Raw genomic sequence first — 21,882 nt, 5'->3', positions numbered from 1 at the left:
CCCATAAATTAACCCACACCCACCCCAAAATAACTCTTAAGGTTTTGTTTTTTTAAAAGGGAAATTACTTTTTCCATCTGATTGTTTCCCTGTAAGGCTATCCTATATTGAGACAGGTTGCCCTGTACCTAGTGGGAGGAATATTAGACCTGGAATCTTGATTTTGTGGAGAGGGAAAAGAGACCTTTCCCTTTATTCATGAACTACAGGGAAGTGGTGTTAAAGAAATCCATAAACTGGATGGGGATCATTACTCCAATGTAAGGCAAGGCTGGACACTCCCTCTGAAATTCACAACAGTGACAGTGTGCCAGCTGATTTGTGGAAGTGGGGTGGGGCTTCCACAACTGCCTTCTTCAGACACCCAGCTGGGGGAGGAGGAGAAGTGAGCCATATATGCCCTTTCCCCCTTTCTCTTCCAGGCTTCCCAACCCCATGTGCTCACAGGGGAAAATAAACATTTGTGCCAAGCTTTAGAACTGACAATATACATGGGTTTTCAAACACTGATTACTTGCGGGGGGGGGGGGGGGACACCAAACATTTGACATGATCTTTGGGGTCATTTCACAATTCCAATGTGGAAAATGTGTTTGTCTCTTAAATAGTGTGAATCCTATTTGTCGGTCACTGTATGTGGAAATCTCTCTTCTTTGCATAGACAGAGTAATCAGTTGCCGCATCCTACCACATGTGTATGAAGTTTTTAAACCCATACATGCATAGTTAGTTGTCAGGTGTAGTGATATAAACTGGATTTATGTTAAATACATTGACATGGTTTCCATGTTGGAATTTGGTAATGTGTTCTTTTCCCTTCTTTTGTGAAGGGAAGGAAGGGGAAGTCTTACTTGCACACATCTTCCTCCTCCCCCGTATATTAGATCTTGGGGATGGACACATAAGATGAATTATTAGTGTTGTTTGCTTTCCCTTCCTTTTAATCGTTGTGGCTTAGTTGCTCACTGCCCTCAGAATGATGTGCTAAGTCAGTAATGAAAGCCCTGCATAATTTCTAGTAGGCTATATTTAATTTTTTTTCTGGTTGGTTGTATTGGCAGTTTATGGACTTCTTTGAACAGTTATATTTAATAGTGAATCTGATGGCAATATAGCTGCACAATGACCAGACAGCTCTTAAAACTATCAATTTTTGCACCAAACATCTGTTTTAAACAAGAGTGTTGAATGGATTTATTTTGACCTTTTAAAAAAAGCAATATAATGCATAATGGAAGCTTTTGAATAAACTGACGATCAGCAGTAGAACAAAATCTGGCAGACTCACCATACACATCCCAGTAAATTGGACTGCATTAGCATAAATCCAAGTGCTTTTACTTAATCCAGGTTATGAATAGGGCTATAGACCATATTTCAGTTTATACTTCATCTTGAAATTCTGAGCTATGTGTGATAAGCAGTTCATATAACTGCTAATAGATGCCAAAAAAGTTTGTGTGGTATTTCAGGTTGTCCAGTCTCATGCAGCATTTACTGCTGCTTTAATGGGTGGAATGAAATCCTTTTCTCTTATTGGTGGAAAGACTGCTTTCCTCATCCAGCCCTTTAAGAATTGTTTCGCTACATATTGACAGTACGACAAGCATACAGTTTCATGAATTCTTCTGAGATGGATTGGCTTTAGTTTTCTCAGCCCACAGTGAGGAGTACTACACTGTTGCATTTTGCTTATGCGCTGGTGTTAAATCTTTTCCCTCCAGTGTTCTTGCTTTTTAAAAAAGACCCTCCTGAATATGAGAGGTCTTTTGCTGTATTGTTTCTCTATGGAACCACCCAAGTTGTTCCTGCTCCCATTCTATCCATGGTAAATTGAGGTTGAGAAAACCATCGAGTGTGTTAGGAGCTGATCATGGATCTTGGTCAGATGTTATCCATTCAGTGATATGGAAACTAATTATTATCTGTAAAGTTATTTCTATAATGAAAACAGTAAAAGGGAAAAATGAATTACTACTTGGATTTAGTAGGATGGCTTTTTACCACTGTATATTCTTTGAACAAATCGAGAAACACAATTTTTCCACTTACACTCGAACTGATGTCTTCTGCCTCTTGCCCTTTCACACTTTAAATATGTCAATGATAGTTGGTAAACAGAAGACAAGTGGGATAGTGAAGTTTAAATCATTAACATTGGACTTTTCTTGTTTAATTTGCAGTACGATGAGTACTTCTAAAATTCTAGTATGAAACACAAGAATTGCCGCATAATTATTTCCAATTGTATAGAACTGTAGGTTTGCTTTTTATCCCACCAAAATGATTTTGGATTTCAAATATTTATTAATTATTTGATTTATAGACTGCCCATCCAAAAATGGCTCAGGGCGGTTTACATCAAAACAAAAACAATTAAAATCAACTAAAATCAATTTAATAATTAAAATCATGTAAACATTAAAATCATTTATTTATTTTTTAAAAAAATTAAATAGACATTACTTGTATATCTGGCTCACCAAGTTGCCATCATCACTGGGTTTTTTAAATGTTGTACATTGAAATAATGTATTTGAACTTAAAAACAGAATATTACCCAGTGAGATGTTGGAATACAAGCAAGTTTCTTTTGGCATGGGATAAATTTTTCTTTAAAAAAGACAACTATTAGTTGTATTGACTTTGCCGACTGAAGATGCTTCACAGCTATAGATGTTCCCAAAGTACTAGTATTGAGCAGCTGTTGTATGTCATACTTTTGACACAAACTATGAATATTTATTCTATGCAACATCCCTGTTGCTCTCACTCTGTTGAGGGGAGGAAGAGCTAGACTTTTCACACCACCCACCTTCTAAATGTGTCACTATGCTTTAAAGTTCTTACATCATCAATTGATGGTATTTATATACCCATGTATATTGCTGTATGAGATACATTATGCTCTTATCTGTTGCTGCATTAAGTAATCCAAATCTAGCTACTTCAGATTTGTAAATAGCAACTTACTTGGTTGCCTGTGGTGAGTAAAAATTTCAGGTGAGTAGGTGGGGAAACCTTGTAAATTGGAAAACAGTTGATTCTTTTCTTTGACTACTGGTGAGTACTGTACTGTGGACAGTTTCATTGGTACACCTTTGCTCACTGCTGGATCTTGTGTACTTGCAAGACTGAGCTGGTTACCTATCTAACCCTCATTTCTGAACAGAGTAAATAGAAATACATTGTAATTGGATCAGGGATCAAAATTATCCTTTGTGTGCATTTAGCAGAGTTTCACTTCTTTTGGTGGGGTGTGTAGCTGTATAGAGACAGAGCAGTGAGCTCTGGCTACTTACAATGATACAACCAGATATTCAAGCTTGAAATCTATGCTATTGACAAATATTGTTTAAAAATCCCAATTTTAGAGCAAGATGATTTGTTGCTTTAGGATGGTAAAAATCTGGGGCATGTTTAGAGTTGATGTTTTCTTGAGGGGAAAAAATCATAAGAAGCTTAAGCTGCACACTTGTTTCCATTCTCAAAATTAGTACTATTTTTGTAGAAGTAAGTAAAAGATCAATTCCCATCTCTGTCCAAGGAAAACATAACGGGTTCAAGGAAGATGTTGAAACTGCATTCTACTAAGAAGAAACGCTTGAGTTTTCATTCTTTTGGTCAGTCAAGTCTTTGCTTACATTAGTACAGGGGCGCTGAAACTTTGTCCTAAAAAGCCTGTTTGTATGTGTGACATAGCCACCTAATGGCGCAGCAGGGAAATAACTTGCTTAGCAAGCATGAGGTTGCCGTTTCAAATCCCTGCTGGTACGTTTCCCAGACCATGGGAAACACCTGTATTGGGCAGCAGTGATATAGGAAGATGCTGAAAGGCATCATCTCATACTGTACCAGAGATGGCAATGCTAAACCCCTCCTGTATTCTACCAAAGAGAAACCACATGGCTCTCTGGTTGCCAGAAGTCGACACCGACTCGACGGCACACTTTTACCTATGTGTGACATGCACGCATGTCTCCTCCACAAAGCAGAAGTTGAGGTCAGTATAAAAAATGGGGGGGGCAGTCTGTGTTCCCTTCAGTACTATCAAATTAGTGCTTCAGGCAGACTTTCAGCCCAGGTGGTTCACAATTTCTAGTCCAGAGAAAATGTACAGGGATGAAGTGGAGCTTGTGGCTCTTAGCAATTTCCAGGGCTGCCTTATGCCACATTTTATAGAATAATGGTACTATAAAAGTATATCAGATTTTTTTGGTAAATCATCTTTAATGTTTCTCTCCTTTGGGCTGATCTTGTATTCATGGGAAAAGTTATTTGAAACTCCTGTAAGGTTGCAAAACTGTACTTATATGTAGGAGTAACTAGCTGGTGCTGAGTTCATTAGGTTTTGCATGGTGGATGAGTTTAAGATTAGGATGCAATATGTCACATTCATTAGAAATATTTTCAAAGTAACAATTTTTGCTCCCCTCTTGTCCTTTAGCCTCTTCTGAAGCCGTCACCCTGGAGCAACCATCAGAGTAGTGGCTGGAGCACAGGAAATATGTCCTGGGGAAGCATGCATGGTAGAGACCATCGTAGAACTGGAAACATGGGAATTCCAGGAACTATGAATCAGATCTCTCCCTTGAAGAAGCCGTTTTCTGGTAACGTCATAGCTCCCCCTAAATTTACCCGTTCTACGCCATCACTGACACCGAAATCATGGATTGAAGATAATGTTTTCCGAACAGACAACAATAGTAATACACTCTTGCCCCTACAGGTAAGAATGGTATGTAATGACAACATTCTGCATGATGTTTAATGTTGAAGATTGCATGCTGGTGAAAGCTTGCAAGTATTTTAAATACTTAGAATGGATAAAGTGTGTTCTAGTTATAGGTTACTATAGTTTACTAGCTCATGTGTTTGTCTTTAAAATCGTTGTTTAGTCACCGGACAAGATAGAGAGGAGAGCTGGTCTTAGCAAGCATGACTTGTCCCCATAGCTAAGCAGGGTCTGCCCTGGTTGCATATGAATGGGAGACTTGATGTGTGAGCACTGCAAGATATTCCCCTCAGGATGAAGCCGCTCTGGGAAGAGCAGAAGGTTTCAAGTTCCCTCCCTGGCTTCTCCAAGATAGGACAAGATTTTTTTAAAAAAATAGGACAATATTTTTTTATTGAACCAACAAACTACCAAAGCATACAGTATGTTGCCAAAGCACAATTATATACAAAGTGGTTGTCTGAGAGAGATTCCTGCCTGCAACCTCGGAGAAGCTGCTGCCAGTCTGTGAAGACAATACTGAGCTAGATAGACCAATGGTCTGACTCGGTATATGGCAGTTTCCTATGTTCCTATAAAGACTGAAAATTATGTTAACCTAAATCCTCTGTTGCAGCTTGATCTGAAGACTTTCTGTGAAAGTGAATAATTCGGAAGTTACAGTACATTGCAAATATTACATCAACATAGCAATGGCATTGTGTTCCCACTTCATCCGCAGTACTACTAATGTTTAGGATAGAAGTATCAGTCGTTTAAAAAACTTTTGTCATTGTATTATAGCTTTTTTTCTGTCTGTGTGTGTACACATACACTGGATATGTATACAATTTTTATTTGTTACTTTGGAAATAAGCTTCTTGGTGGCTGGTACAAAACGTCCCTTTAACATCTGAAGGCTGATAGAATAACACTCTGTACCAAGTCTGATGCTGTTCATTGTTTCCAGTAATGGGCTAAATGCAGAAATGTAGCATACTTCAACTTTGCAGCCAAGGCTCGAATTGGAGTACAATGAAATGAAGTCTAATGCAATGTTAAATTATTACATGTAAGAAAAATGAAATGGTGCTGAGGCAAACTGCCTAGATGAGTAGTGCTGAAAAAAAGAATACTGGTGCAAACTATGAACCAACCATGTTTTAGCAAAAGAAAATATTGTAGATTGCCTAAGATCATGGCTATAGGAGTAACTATTATGTTTGACGTTGATCAAGCCTTTGGGCATAGTTCTGTGTTCCACATTAAGAGTGGATATGTAGAAACAAAACTTCAGGAAAATACCCTGGCAAAAAGATAATGCCTCTAGCATATCTGCTGTACTTGTGATTTTTTTTAAAAAAACTTTCAGGCAATAGATCTTTTTTTTCCTTTCTTTTCTTTTTTTCTTTTTGCTGTAGCTTCTGTTCAGCACATGGTTTTTAGATGATGTTAGAGCAGGTTTCTTTGAGTTTGGAAACTTTGAATGGCACAAAAACTTGAAGTATATTCCTGGCAGTGATGCATTTATACTTGTAGATAATTTGGCTCTTCCAGAATTATCTTAATTTGTCTGTCTTGAATATAAACCATGTTAGGAATGCAAGCTAGTGTATAAATAAAGCTTAGTGTATAAATAAAAATAGTTATTTAGGCAATGTGGTGAGAACCCACCTGTACAGTGTGTCCTAGGACTGGCTAGAGATTCCAGCAATCAGGAAGTGGACAACTGACTCGTCCATCTTGGCCAGTACACAGCTGATCCAATATCCCATACATTATCCCAGAGATAATTCCTTACTAACTTGCTTCTGCATTGGCCACCTCATTTGCAAAGTTGTCTTGTAATGAGATTAAGGGCTTGGCAGTATGATCAATATTTTTAGCACTGAATGTACAGTGGCTTTTCTATTACCTCTGGGAATCCTGATACCCCTCTCAAGGAAATCTTGCTGATGAGAAAAAAAAATCACTTTCTTAGCAGTCTGGCTTAATTCTCTGCTGCTAAGAAAATGTGGATTGTGTTCCTTCTTTTTACACCACTTAATGGTGTATGGGTGCAAAGATGTTCTGATCACCTCTGTGACACCACAAGTAATAAGTAATTTTAAAAATACGTTAGAGGCTGTGTGTGCTCATGTTATAACACTAAAGTGTGTGACTGTTCATACAACCATTTTTAAAAGAGGGAAATGGATACTACCCACCCAGCTACCTGGTGCCCTGCTATCTTAGGAATCCTTGTATTCTTCCTTTCTTCTTTACAGACAGTGTGGTTTTCCCCCAGCTCACAGCATAATTTTTGGTTGCAACACTTCTAGTGTGTAAGAAGTCTAACTTTTAAGAAAAATATTTTCTATCGGAACTATGAATAAAATGTTTAAGAAAAGATGTTCAGATACGTTCAGATAAGAGAAGATGTTATCTCCCAAGCTTTTGGCTTGCTTCACATTCCTCCATCTTCTATTTTTATTTATTTATTTATATTTATTTTTACATTTATATTCCGCTCTTCCTCCAAGGAGCCCAGAGCAGTGTACTACATACTTGAGTTTCTATAGTTTTTATAGCAGGGATTCTCAATGTTGGGTCCCCAGATGTTATTGGACTTCAACTCCCATAATCCCCAGCCCCAGTGGCCTTTGGTTGGGGATTATGGGAGTTGAAGTCCAATAACATCTGAGGACCCAACATTGAGAATCCCTGTTCTATAGAATATGAGAGAAATTGCTCTGTGTCTGAAAATATAACAGATCAAAAAAATATGATGTGAGAAAACAGAGAAACTTGTCTCAATCCAGGCAAACTTCAGGCTTCTTAAGTCATGTAGATGATGATAACAAAGGATCAGAAGTATAAACTGCTGATAGTGCTTACAGTTTCATGTAGCAAAACACTGTATTCAGCAAGTCTTTGCTTGGTTTTTCTGAAAGCGAGTGCTTTCTGTTCTTGCTTGACACTCGAGGGGACTATTTCAAGAATACATAATAACTTTAACAACTGTTCTGTTAACTATAATGTTGATAGTGGTTAAGATACAGCGCAGTGCCCTGCTAATCCAAGACTGGTGTATGCATGCTCATTCTGTGCATACCCAAACTGCATCCTCACTTCTACCAGGCTTGCAAAGCTTCTGTGGCTCTTAAGAATTCCATCACTGCTGCAGCAACAAGCTTTCATTGGGAACAATGGGAGACTTACATCTGCAGTGTTGATGCAATCCTTAGTAGTGACCTCTGTGAGCTTGGTAGAAGCAAGGATGTGGCTTGGGAATGCATGAAATGAATGCATGTACCCTGCTCTTGGGTTGGTGAGTTCTGCACCATGAATAAGCTGATTTCTTTGGTTTTTACCATTAACATTTTGCTTACTTCTCAAACAAAGAGATGCTAGATTTCTTGGGTTCAGCAACTTCGGTTAAGTCCATTTGTAACACAAATTAAAAATATAAGTAAATTAGTTAGTACATCCATACTTATTGTCTGAATAAACTATACTTCTAAATGTAGTATACCAAACATGATCAATGTTATGAGCAAAGCAAGCTCTATATAATATATTTTATGTTCCTAAGAAACAAAATGACTCTAGATCTGTAAAGGACACTAAAAAGTGTTTTGCATACTGTATTTCAGATTTTCACAAAATGCTACTTTTTCTAAAAAAATGGGGGTTGGGGAGATCCATTTTTTTCATGGCTCTCTAGCTGGGATATATATTGAAATGTTTAATGGCTTCTCTTAAGTAGGATGTTAATTGGGAAGGAGCTACATGAAATGTGTGTAAAATATTGGATCAAAACAGTTTCAGTAGGGGGCTACTTGGTGGTAGCAGTCTGGAAAGGGAAATGCTTAATTATGTTCTGGTCGTCTTTTCCTGCTATAGTTCCATGCCTCATCCCCATGGAGTTACAGATAAGCCTACCTTAGTTAGGAAAAACATGTCTAGCATTCTGGAGGAAGAAAAGTGGTTTTGGGAGCAGAATTGTTGGAGATGAGCATTGTGGGGTGGGAGGAGTTTGCACTCCTTTCTGCCATTACTCAGGTCCAGATTGCCCCCTTCTGAAGCCTTAAGAGAGGTGACCATCAAAGTTTTGTTGCATATAATTGCATCTAATGTGTCATTCCACCCATACTGCTTGTGGGTCCCTTGAGGATAAAGGAGGTGGTAGTGGTGGATGTTGTAAACCACCCAGAGAACTTGCATTTTGGGTGGTATAAAAATGTGTTAGTTAAATAAATAGGGAATTTAAGCTGAAGAAGAAATGGCTCAGGTTACATATACATAATTTCATTTCACCTCTGAACCTAGTACCTCTGAACCTAGTTAAGATGATACTTGCTCCTCAACCCAGTAACTCCCTATTCACACCAAATATCTACAAAGTAGATAAATATATAGGATTTGTATGCAGGTTCATGTGTATTTCCAATTTTAAACATTGGCTAAGTTGCTAGTTTAAAGTCAGTGGCTATCAATACTTGCTGTACTGATTTAGTTCACCACAGATTGTGTGCTGTAAATGGTACATAGTCTCCCTCTCACAGTTGAGAATGGCAGTAGTTAACAACTGCCAACAATACCTCAAAAATAAAAACAAGAATTGCATGTTGTCTTGCTTAGGTGGAAATAAAATTGCAAATCAAAAGAAGATGATCCTGTAATTTATAATTAAACAATTTCCAAACAGTTGAGGAATGCAAAGGAGAGCTGATGGTCTGGTCTAGTTTCAAAGAACGGCAAAACCCCAAACCTGGTATTCCTTCAAAACTTCATCTAGAGTTTCATGCTTGTTATGTATTGCTACAAGTAAGGCTGTACTGGACCTCTGCAGTCAGGGTTCCTAGTTGGCACCTGAAAAAAATGACATTTTCATGCCCTCATGGCTGCTGCAGATCCATTCTCATAATATGCAATAATTCAACCTTTTTTGTTAGATCCTTGCACCTCTATATGCTATCAATGCATTACGTTAGCCAGCTGTCACTACCTTTTTCAGCCAGACTGCTGAACTTGAGTATGCATGGTACTTCCAGTTAGGTATACTGAGCCAATAAACAATGCAACCATCTACATGTTTTTCTTGCAATGTAGGAGACTTATATTGTTTGAGAAATGTAATGGGTTGTTTCAAATGCTGCACAGGCTCTGGGTTGATGCTGATTGCCACACTTCTTGTAATGAGTCCTGTATTGCAAGCTCTTCAGATGGTCTGCTGATTTGGGTTTGTGCCCTGCACCATCTTAGGTTTGGCTTGCATTTTTGTCAACTGCATTTAATGCTCGTTTCCTCATTGCCTGTGCTTGTGCATAGAAGGTGACTGGAAGAGATATCAGGTAGGAGATTTTCATCTGGCTTCCCCATTCCCCTTGGGGCTGTGGCTTCTGTGCACTTCTCCTTCTGGCTGGCTGCTATCTGGTGTTTTGCTCTCTTTATTTACTGTAACATCTTGCACCTAGGCTGGGTTTGTTGATAGGGTGGGTGAGAGCAACATCTGTTGGGCTTCTAAACTTTTGGCCCTTATAAAGGGGAGCAGCACCAGGGGAACAGGCCGCTGGTGAGTGGACTGCCTGTAGGTGGCCACTGTGGCCAGCAGCCAAAGGGGAGTGGCCTTTGGTGGTGGTCTTTGAGGGTGGGACAGAGGGCTGGGGCCAAATGTATTGTTCTGGATTCTTCAAAGGAAGACACCTGCTGACTAAAATATTATTGTTGCCTAGTAACTGGTTTGGCCTGGTACAGATATGTGTCTTGGGTTGTCCAGGGATGGGGAGATAGACGACTTTAGGGCAGCTATTCCAGTGGTGATGGGGGATCGAAGAATATATGGCTCTGGTAGGTTAGCAGGCAGTTACAGGGGGTGGGAATTCGGAAATGTAATGGCTGTTACCCCTACCAGCAGACCAACAACCTCTTTGCTCTTGGAGACCAGTGCCAAGTACACAAAGAACCTCACCTTATTATTCTGTAATGCCAGGTTGGTCCAAAATAAGTCTGAGGTCATCCATGACTTAATTACGGATGAAGGAGCTGACCTCATATGCTTTGTGGAGATTTGGTTGATAAAGGCTAGTGGTCTGGTTTGCTCCCAGCTGTTCCGGTGGGTTACTCCTGTGGTCAAGCAGGTGGGAGGATGTGGATGGTGAGGTGGGTTGGCTGTGGACTATAAGAATACCATCTCCCTTACCAGGATCCCTGTCAGGGAATTGGCCTATATGGAATGTATGTACCTAAGTCTATGGACCAAGGATAGACTGGGGCTTCCATTTGGTGTACTGATCATCCTGCTGCCCAGCAGAGTGCCTAACTGAGCTGATGATACTGGTTGCAGAGTTGGCATTGGAGTAGCCAAGGTTGTTGGTGTTGGGGGGCTTCAATGTTCCTTTTGGGACTAGGTTGTCAGAAATGGCTCAGGAATTCATAGTGGCTATGACATAAGAACAGCCCTGCTGGATCAGGCCCAAGGCCCATCTAGTCCAGCATCCTGTTTCGCACGTGGCCCACCAGATGCCGCTGGAAGCCACAGGCAGGAGTTGAGGGCATGCCCTCTCTTGCTGTTACTCTCCTGCAACTGGTACTCAGAGGCATCCTGCCTTTGAGGCTCGAGGTGGCCCACAGCCCTCCGACTAGTAGCCGTTGATAGACCTCTCCTCCATGAAGTTATCTAAACCCTTCTTAAAGCCATCCAGATTGTTGGCTGTCACCACATCTCGTGGCAGAAAATTCCACAAGTGGATTATACGCTGTGTGAAAATCAGCCTACCTACTTCACAGGGTTGTTGTGAGGAGAAACTTAAGTATGTAGTACACTGTTCCGGGCTCCTTGGAGGAAGAGTGGGATAGAAAATATATATATATTTTAAAAAGTACTTCCGTTTGCTCCTAGATTTCCCAGCAATCAATTTCATAGGATGACCTCTGGTTCTAGTGTTATGGGAGAGGGAGAAGAATTTCTCTCTATCCACTTTCTCTACACCATGCATGATTTTATAGACCTCTATCATGTCTCCCTGCAGTAGTCTTTTTTTCTAAACTAAAAAGCCCCAGGTGGTGTTTTCTTGCCTCATAAGAAAGGTGCTCTAGGCCCCTGATCATCTTGGTTGCCCTCTTCTGCACCTTTTCCAGTTCAACAATGTCCTTTTTTAGATGTGGTGACCAGAATTGTACACAGTACTCCAAGTGTGGTTGCACCATCTATATTAATTCTCTTGGGTGTTCCTTGGAATGTGTGTCCCAGCGCCCATCTGACTGACTGGGCGGCGGAGGCACCTGGTTGGATGAGGTGCACCCAGGAGGATTGGTCACCGTGGCAGCTGTGGGCTAGCCGCGGAGGCCAGAGGCAGCGGCAGGCCCAGCCCGGCTGCAGAGGCAAGGCCCAGGAGGAGGGAAAGCAAGTGGGGGGCAGAAGTGGCAATGGGGAAGAGAGGCGGCTGGGCCTGGCATGGACCGGCTGTGGTTAGGAAGCAGAGACTGATGCAGAAGGTGGGGGTTGGGAGGGAAGAGGTAACTGCTGGCCCCAAAGAGCACACAGATGCTCTGTGCGGGGTGGGCTAGTAGTTTTGTATAAGGGCATTATAATATCAGCCATTTTATTTTTCAATCCTCTTCCCAATTATCCCTAGCATGGAATTGGCCTTTTTCACAGCTGCAGCACATTGAGTCGACGCTTTCAACGAGCTGTCCCCCACGACCCCAAGATCCCTCTCCTGGTCAGTCACCAACAGCTCAGATCACATCAGCGTATACTTGCAGTTGGGGTTTTTCGTCCCATGTGCATCACTTTTCCCTTGCCAACATTGAACCGCATTTGCCAACTATGGGCCTATCCCAGTTGGTCTCTGCACTGACACATGATGCTGGTCACATGCTCACTTGGGTCTTTTGGTCTCTTCAGGGTAATGTTCTGTGGGTGCGGACTCCTCTCGTCTGCCCATCTGGTTAAGGTAGGACTTGCAACCACAGCCAACCTCTGCAGGGGTGAAGGACCTATTAGGCTGGTCTGCTTGAGAAGGTTATTGGATCCAATAGGACAGTGTTTCTCAACGTTTTTAGAGTCATGGACTATTACATTATTCGTACACAGTTTCCCAGACCAGCAGTTAGTATGGGGGTCGCCCCCTCACCCCACCCCAGGCACCACCAAAAAACCATTTCAGGCAGCTCTCTGGAGCTCATAAACATTATCCAGCAGCGAGGGCTGCCTAGAAATGAACTCCGAAGAGCTCCTGCCAGCCCGCACTGGCCCCAAATTGGGGTGGTTGTTTTTTTGAGGGGTATGTGATTTTTATTAGTGATGCCTTATGGACTGGTACCCAACACCTTGTGGACCAGCACCGGTCCATGGACTGGTGGTTGAGAAACACTGCAATAGGATTCCAAGAAGCCTTGGAAGGGTTTAGAGTGGGCTCTCCTAGTGATTCTGTCAATGCTCTGGTGCAAACATGGAATAATGAACTTACTAGAGCAATAGACACAATTGCTCCTAAGCGTCCTCTCCGATCTGCTTCAGTGTCCCATGGTATTCAGAAGAATTACAGGATCTGAATAGGCAAGGTATATGACTAGAACGCACATGAAGACTGACATGTGAATCTGACAGATCACAACACAGAGCACATTTGAAGATCTATGCTCTGGCAGTGTGGGCAGCAAATAAACTGTTCTTCAAATTCATGTCCAGCTGAATTGTTTGGAGTTGCAAGGAGGGGATTATGGCCCCCCCATTTTAACTTGGAACCATCAGTGACTCACTGACACATTCAATGATTTTTTTTTTTTGCAGATAAAATCACTCATTCGGGCCAAACTGGATTCCACTGTTGTTGCAAAGTCTACTGTGGAGGTGTCCAGCAACTCTTCTTACAGAGTTAGATTGGATTACTTTCAGTTTGTGGCCTGAGGATGTGGACAAACTGCTTTGGACTGTGTGTCCTACAACTTGTTCTCTTGACCCTTGCCCAAATTACCAATCTTGTTTGGTAATTGTATTAACAAAGAGGGTCTGTTAAATACTATAAAAGCTTCTCTGAGGGAGGGCAGGATGCCTCATCTTAAGGAGGCTATTATTCAACTTTATTTGAAGAAACCTGCATTGGATCCCTCAGAGTTAGCTAATTACAGACCTATTTCCAATCTTCCATTGTTGGGCAAGGATGGTGGCCTCTTGGCTACAGGCAATTTTGGATGATGCAGATTATCTAGACCCATTTCAGCTTTTGAGCAGGCTATAGGTTTGAGACTGCCTTGGTCAGACTGATGGATGATCTCCAATTGGCTTTTGACAGAGGGAGTGTGACTCTACTGATCCTTTTTGATCTCTCGGCAGCTTTCAATACCACCAACCATGATATCCTTCTGGGTCACCTGAGGGGGGTGGGATTGGGTGGCACTGTTCTACAGTGGTTCCGTTCTTACCTCTCTGGTAGATTCCAGATGGTGTCAATTAGAGACTGCTGCACTGCAAAGCGAGAAAAGTGTGGAGTTCCACAAGGCTCCATACTGTCTCCAATGCTTTTTAACATCTACGTGAAACCTCTGGGGGAGATCATCAGGAGACTTGGTGCAGGATATTATCAATATGCTGATGACACCCAGATCTATTTTCCCATATCAACTTCATCAGGAAATGGCATAACTTTCCTAAATGCCTGCCTGCAGGTGATAATGGGCTGGATGAGGGATAACAAACTGAAGTTGAATCATCATCATCATCATTATTATTATTATATTTTATTTTGATTTTTATACCATATATAAATGGCTCAGGGCGTTTTACACAGAAAAATAATAAATGAATAAGGTGGATCCCTGTCTCCAAAGGGCTCACAATCTAAAAGAAACACAAGATAAACACCAGCAACAGTCACTGGAGGGGTACTGTGCTGGGGGTGGAAAGCACCAATTACTCCATCTTACAAATAAGATGGAGGTACTAATTGTGGGGGCTCAAGACCAGAGAGATAGTTTGGATCTGCCTGTTGTGCATGGTATTGCACTCCACCTGAAAGATCAGTACCTTGTTTCCAAAACTCTCTCAGGTTTTTATTGGCTTTGGCTGATACATTGGCTACGCCCATTTCTGGAGGCAAATGACCTTAAAGCAGTGGCGCATATGCTGGTAACCTCCAGGCTTGACTACTGTAATGTACTCTACATGTGGTTGCCTTTGTACATAGTCCAGAAACTACAATTGGTACAGAATTTGGCAGCTGAACTGGTCTCTGGGACATCCTGAAGGGACCATATAACACCGATTTAAGAAACTGCACTGGCTGCCAATATGTTACTGAGTGAAATACAAAGTGCTAGTTATTACCTATAAAGTCCTCACTGGTTAGGCTCCAGGCTACTTGTGTCATGATTCCTGTTGCCTATTAAGATCATTTGAGGAGTTCCAGTTGCTGCCAGCTTGTTTGGTTACTCAGAACCATGTCTTATCTATGGCTGCCCCAGGACTTTGGAATATGCATCTCCCTCTCGGATTGGTTTTAGGAAGACCCTCAAGATACACCTGTTTTCTCAGGCTTTTAACTGAAATTCATTTTAAACTGTTAAATTTATCTCATGAGTGTGTTTTAATTCTTTAATCTGTGAAATTGTTTTAACTGTTTTTATTCTTTTATATTGTCTTAAATTGTGTATAGCTCCTAGAGATACGCATATCAGATAGTATATAAATATGTTAAATTCATGTGACTTGCAAATTTCCCTTGATTGTGAAAGGGTGAAACTTATGTATTCCCAAAACATTTTTTACCTTGCATACAGCAGCACTGAACATAGTTCTGTCTGCTATCATTATTTGCTAAATAGCAAGGCTTCATTGCTAACATAGGGATTCAACATGCTTTCCACTGAGGGAGTTATCTCCATGCAATTGTGGTGTTACAGTAAGTCTCTCTAACTTGGGGCTGCCTCCCCGAGCCAAAACACATCTAAAGAGTCGGACTATGCTCTGCTCCAGTGGGAAGGACTTGCTGCTCGGCCCCCAGCAATGTCCTCTGCTCCGGCATGGGGTGTGAGCCCACCCTGGGGTGGGGGGAAGATAAGGCACACATTTTCTCTCTTACAAACACTTGCCCCAGCCATGTCCTTTCCTCCATGCAGGTGAGGACACTTCTTGGCTGGCTTCTCATGGTTGCATCTGAGAATTGTCTACCTAAGCCAGATAGATAAGTAGACAAGACAAGGGTTGGTTGCTCCTGCCACAGTCACATTCATCTGGCTCAGGTGATGGACTGTTGTAATGAAGAGGAGGGAGCAGCCTGCATGCTCACTCCTCCTGGCTCAGGCACAGTGCTTAAACTTTCTGGTGCTATGGTGAACTGCTGCCTGGGCATTTGAGCCCTGTGTTGTAGTACACATTTTATTAGATTTCTGTCTTTGTTGTAAACCCCAATTCATTAGGGCTTCTGAAAGCTATAGCCTACAGCAAGCCAAAGCTCATTACGATTCACCCACCCACATATATGCTAGGCTGACTAGTCTGCATAAGAAAATGTTTCATTATCTCTTCTTTGACATTTTGGTTCTCCCTCATTTGTCTGTCATCACTCTCAATTCAACATCTAAGGATTTGGACTTTGGTAAGACTCTCTTCATTATGTGTATGCTCTGAGCATATTAAAGGAAGTTGGTGTTTGGATTATATATAGCAGGAACTAGGACCATATCTCAGAAGCCTTCTCCTCATCCCATGACATAGCAAAGTAGATCCATTGAGAGGAAAGGAAGGACTCAAGATAATGGGAGCTAGTCAGGAATGCTGGAAAGGGCCAAAGAAGACCTGCTATCCTTCTGGTCCATTAACAGCAAAGCCTCATTAAGAACCTCAGCTTTAACAGTTTAATTGCTACATGACAGAGGAGACCTATCACTATGCAATTACTATGAATGATGGTACTACTCAGCAAGTGTTTTCCAACCTGGTAGAGAACTTCATTAAAGTCTCACACTTGATTTCACCGTGGATTGGTTTGATGGAATTGTTATATGGGTATGGTGGTGGTATGGTTAGCAGTGCTCCTATTGTGACTGACTTCAAGGACCTCAAATGAGGTGTGTTTCAACATACAACCCCACCCATGTGTCTGGATGACTTATTTTCCATCACATTTGATCACCAGAGGGCACCATGAAACTTGCTGCTGCAGTAACCACTGGGAGATTGTTTTAATGAGAAGTGATGTAAAAATCTAACAGTAAATAAAACTGTATCAATAGTCATTGAATAAATGGTCCAGGAGGAAATGATTCCTGCAATGCCCTGTGTGTGCAATCCTCTGGCGCCCAGGATAATTCCAGACACTGACCAAGAGGATATCAAACTAAAGAGTAATATTAATCCTGTTTTAGGGAATATTGACAAAGATAATGTTAGTCAAGGAAGAACTGTTATTGACACTGTGACAGAAGCTTCAACATCTGACACGCTGTATGAAAAAGGGCAAGTCTGATCTCACCACAGTGTTCTTTCATGCACTACACATTGAAAATGTCTGAAATTGAGAAGTGGAGGGAGTTAACTGAGGAATGGAAGATAGGGCACACATTTTCTCTTTACAAACACACATGGAATAGCTTCATGTGGATCTCAGCCAAGCAAAACCTGTTTTGTCTATTGGGCATCTGAAAAATGGCAGAAGGGATACAATGAAACCAATTCTAGTGAACAAGACATTAACCATTCTTGAGAACATATATGCTTTTGAGTCACATATACAAATCTGCATGGCACTTTGTGATAGTGAAAGAAACCAGGAGTTTGTTCATTGCACTATTGGATTTACTTTAGGCAACTTAGCAGGAGACAGTATGAGGAAAGGTGTGTCAGCTCAGACATACAGAACGAGCACTTTGTGTCTGACTCTGTTCAGCTGGAAAATGTGGTATCCTTAAGCTGTGAAACACCAGTGTGCATTCTGCTGCTGTATATGATGAATATTTATATACTTTGAAGAATTTCCCAGTGTGACAGAAAATGGCAAATGTACAGAACCAGATTGTCCTGAGCAGCAGCCAAGTACAACCAACCAGTGCTTGCTGTACATCTTCCAGGAGAGGAATTGGCTGGCCTGGAGATGTTCCTGATGGAGTCACATAGGAGAAATGTAGCCCCTGCCTCCTTAAGAAGTTGTCTGCTGAAAGAATGCCCCTGTATTGCAATGGTGTGAGAACCCAGGCTACAACTGGGACCAGGGCCATCTGTATCTTGAGGTGGCCCAACCAAATGACAGGTGTCTGCTTCAGTGTGTTGTATATGTTGGAAAGAAACCAATCCAGTTCAGTCTTGGTGGGGTGAGGTACATTCTTCAAGGTGCTATTGGATTTGCTCCCTCAGAAACCTAGTAGTATGAGTTCCATAGGACCTTATGTTGCACATTGCCAGAGCTCTTATGGCATATGGGAGGTGTACAATGGTCTGATCAACAAGAAATCAGTATGTAGCAATAAAAGCTAAATAAATAAAATGGCCACCTGTGGATTTACAGTGCATTAAAGAAAATTGAAGCTAGGGATTATGGCAGCTGTACACTTCTGAACATAACCCATTGAATAATCATTGTACTTGGCTGAAAACTGTCTTCACATGTCCTTGTCCTACTTAAAATATAATTTACAAGGTAAACAAGCCAGTTTCCTGAAGACTCTATTTATACTGCACTTTTTTCACTTAGTTGTTTGTATTCTTTCTTCATTGGTAAAATATGGCATTTCTTGACTTAAACCTGTTTATTATGGTGTTTAACCAAAGTAATTGTATCTCATTCAAAAGAGGTTTTGGGTCAAGTTGCTTCTGCCCTGGTGGCAACTTTGCATGAGACAGGAGGTATTAATGATCCTCTGGTCCTGGGCAATTGCAAACAACTTTTAAGACAACTTTGCCAGACTTGTATTATGTTGCTAGATCATGCTAACTGTCCAGAGCTGGAAAGACAAGTACTGGACAAGGCCTTGGTGGAAGAAGATACAAGGTCAGTTAGACACACCCTTTAGTAGTATTCAGAACCGTACCTATGGCCCTGGGTCTACATATTAAGCCTGATACACAGGTTGCAGATATATTTGCATACTTTTTGGTGGGGAATTCAGCTACTTCTAATGGGGAAGCTACATAGTACTTAAGCAATCTGAATAATATTGGAGAATGACAGTGTACTTATGCGCTTCAGAATAGGATTAGATTCAGTAAGCACAGGCAGTGAATTTTCATAAATGTGTGTCCTGCTGCTAAAATCTTGCATTATTTTATCTGTTTTCCTCAACCTTCTAGATAAGACCTGTCAAAGGAAATTACGAGGCTTCTGCAAAATTCTTTATCTTCACTGTTTTTCCTCCTATGGAGGTGGCTGGGTCTAGTTCAATCAGTTACCTGAATAGAGTGAACAATTATGATTAGGTATGCAGCTAAGCTTCTGCAGAGCAAAGTCCAGAAAGCGTCAGCTAATGCCATGCGTCAAAAGCATTTAGAGGTAAAAGAATCCAAAGAAAAGATGAAATTATTGCATGCTGTGTGAATGGATCAGCAGCAGCTAAGGAATATGAAAATGTTGGGTTTTGGTTGCTGACAAACCCTGACTGGAGATGTCAGGTACATGTTTAGAGAAGGCAGAAGAGAACCTTAGAATTTGTAGTACAAAATGGCACAAAACTCTGAAAGAGGTTTGAGGGGATACTAGACTCTGGATTAGTAGTTAAGAGATCATTTTCAGTATCTCATTTTACAGAGATTTATGCAGTACATGAGATTTAAGAACAGCCTTGCTGGATCAGGCCCAAGGCCTATCTAGTCCCACAACCTGTTTCACCCAGTGGCCCACCAGATGCTTCTGAGAAGCCAAGAAGCAAGGGCATGCCCTCTCTCTTGCTCCCCTGCAACAGCAGGAAATCTATGATTTTACACACAGACCAATATAATCAAGACTAATTTTATGAAAACACATTTTCTGTTTGAAATTTACCAAATTCAGTCCCAGGTAAAGCATTCATAATATCTGATTTGGGTGGTTGTTGGGTTTTTTTATTTTTTTGTTTTTTTATTTTTAAAGCTGAGTGTTAAGCAGAACATTCTTTGATAGTAGGAGAAATGAAAGCATTAAAGTGCCAAACTTGCAAATGCTCTGATTGTCCAAACATTTAGTTATTGGCTCAGTGACCACTGTAGTCCTTGATACTTTGTGGCCAGCTGTGCAGTAGGCCTCCATTAAATTTTTTAATTTGCATAGAAAATAACAGGAGGGAAAAGTGTTGTATTCAAAATAATTCTAGGATCTGCATGAGAAACTTGGGACAAATATGTTAAATTAGGTCAGAAATACTAGCTCAGTAGTTCTGAGGTGTAAACAAAAGCTACAGACTTGACAATTTCAGTGTTTGGGGAAAGCACAATATGGGAAGCTATAAAGATTTTATAGTTACTAACATAGCTATGCCGTGATTTCACTCACTTCACAAGATTGACTCTCAAGACTAAGAGAACCAGCAATTTCCATCTCTTGTATTTGAAAATCTTATGAGTTTTCCAAGGAGATAGATGCTGCTGAGTTTTCATAAGCCTTTCTCCCTCCATGTTAAATATGAGTTGTGATCCTTTCATTAAAAAAATTGTGACACTAAAATCCTTCCCTCACTCTAACATACAGCTTTTAAATTATTCCTTCGTCATTGCCAATAACAAATAGCCCCCTGCCCCACCATGAATGTACTGGTTTCTAAAATTCTGTAGGCTCTCTGAACAGGTTAATCTCATCTTCTGCAAGTATGGTGTATCAAATTTTAATACCATTTTCTTCTTTTCTTCTAATATTGGTTACTGTATGAGAACTATTTTTCAAGAAACTCCATACCACATGTTCAAGCTGTACTGAGTTCCTGCTACCTCTTTCCTATTAAGTGGCTTTTAAACTTATTGTCATCTGACTGTTGGGTTAAAAAATGATTTGGGCTGGAATGTACCCAGAAATGCTTGTCTATATTTTAACTTGAGCCTCTGTTTATTTGCTTAACCTGAGAATGTGTTAGGAACATAGGACATAGGAAGCTGCCAGATACTGAGTCAGACCATTGGTCTATCTAGCTCAGTGTTGTCTTCACAGACTGGCAGTGGCTTCTCCAACGTTGCAGGCAGGAGTCTCTCTCAGCCCTATCTTGGAGATACTGCTAGGGAGGGAACTTGAAACCTTCTGCTCTTCCCAAAGCGGCTCCATCCCCTGAGGGGAATAGCTTACAGTGCTCACACTTCTAGTCTCCCTTTCATTGCAACCAGGGCAGACCCTGCTTACCTAAGGGGACAAGTCATGCTTGCTACCACAAGACCAGCTCTCCTGGTCTTAGTCCATGGTTGAAGAAACTATTACTTCAGCATAAAAAATGTGCCCTAAGTACCTGTTACTCTTTAACTCTACACTAAATGAAGAATTAAAGTGAGGAAGAAAGGGGAACTGTTTCGTGTGTTTTTTAAAAACACAAGAAGAGTAATACTCTGTTTAGTTCTTTCACAGTTTCTGCATTTTTAATATTGTAGAAGTTGGACTACTTGTTCTCCTTCATAGGATACCACTGTTCACCACCAATAGTGTGGTTTTTTACACTGTATGCAATAGAGCCAAAAAGTACTATAGGCTATCCCAATGTGACTTCACTAAACATGTTCCTTTTGGGGTGTGTGTGACCGTTATGTATTCCTGTCACTAAAATGTCTGCAAATGGTACAAGAAGTGAGAACCCTGAAGACCCCCTCCTCAAGTGTGCTTAATATCACATGAGCACAGTCTAGGAAGCCATTTATTGGTATGATTTGGTAAACTCCCAATATGTTTGTTTAGCTTAAGTACCTGAACATGGGTCTGAGGAGCCTATAGGCTGCAGCTGTCTCTACTGATCAGGGACATTACTATTTTCTGAAATCTGTCCCTGGTAAACCATGGTCCCTATTTTTGACTCTTGGGATGCCCATTTATCCTCCCCCTCTACAATGTCACCACTAGGTCTGGTAATTTTGTAAAGTGCTGCACCGAGCAGTAGTGTACTGGAAGGGCAAGGTATCAACAACTTCTTAAATATTGTTTATTAATAAGTGTCCATTGTTTGGCTCCAGGATCCAAAGAAAATTGGTTAAGGCTTGCTTTAGGATTTGACTCCCCCCTCAGAGTGTCTAGAAATTATCTCCAAGT

At 41.0% G+C, this 21,882-nt stretch overlaps 1 protein-coding gene across 5 annotated transcripts in view; it reads left to right on the top strand.

Annotated features, from left to right (window-relative positions):
• CPEB2 (cytoplasmic polyadenylation element binding protein 2) overlaps window positions 1-21,882 on the top strand; it is a 110,626-nt gene that overhangs the window by 2,734 nt on the left and 86,010 nt on the right. For 3 of the 5 annotated variants that reach the window (XM_053253205.1, XM_053253200.1, XM_053253203.1), the window contains exon 2: window positions 4,448-4,738. In XM_053253205.1, the coding sequence (XP_053109180.1) occupies window positions 4,448-4,738 (291 nt within the window). The remainder of the gene's footprint in view (window positions 1-4,447; window positions 4,739-21,882) is intronic. The other 2 variants (XM_053253202.1, XM_053253204.1) reach the window with 1 other exon arrangement.

This window comes from Hemicordylus capensis, chromosome 5 (genome assembly GCF_027244095.1).
Source record: "Hemicordylus capensis ecotype Gifberg chromosome 5, rHemCap1.1.pri, whole genome shotgun sequence".
NCBI classification, from domain to species: domain Eukaryota; kingdom Metazoa; phylum Chordata; class Lepidosauria; order Squamata; family Cordylidae; genus Hemicordylus; species Hemicordylus capensis.
Note: the sequence above shows the minus strand (reverse complement) of the source record. Positions and strands in the feature narration are given on the sequence as shown.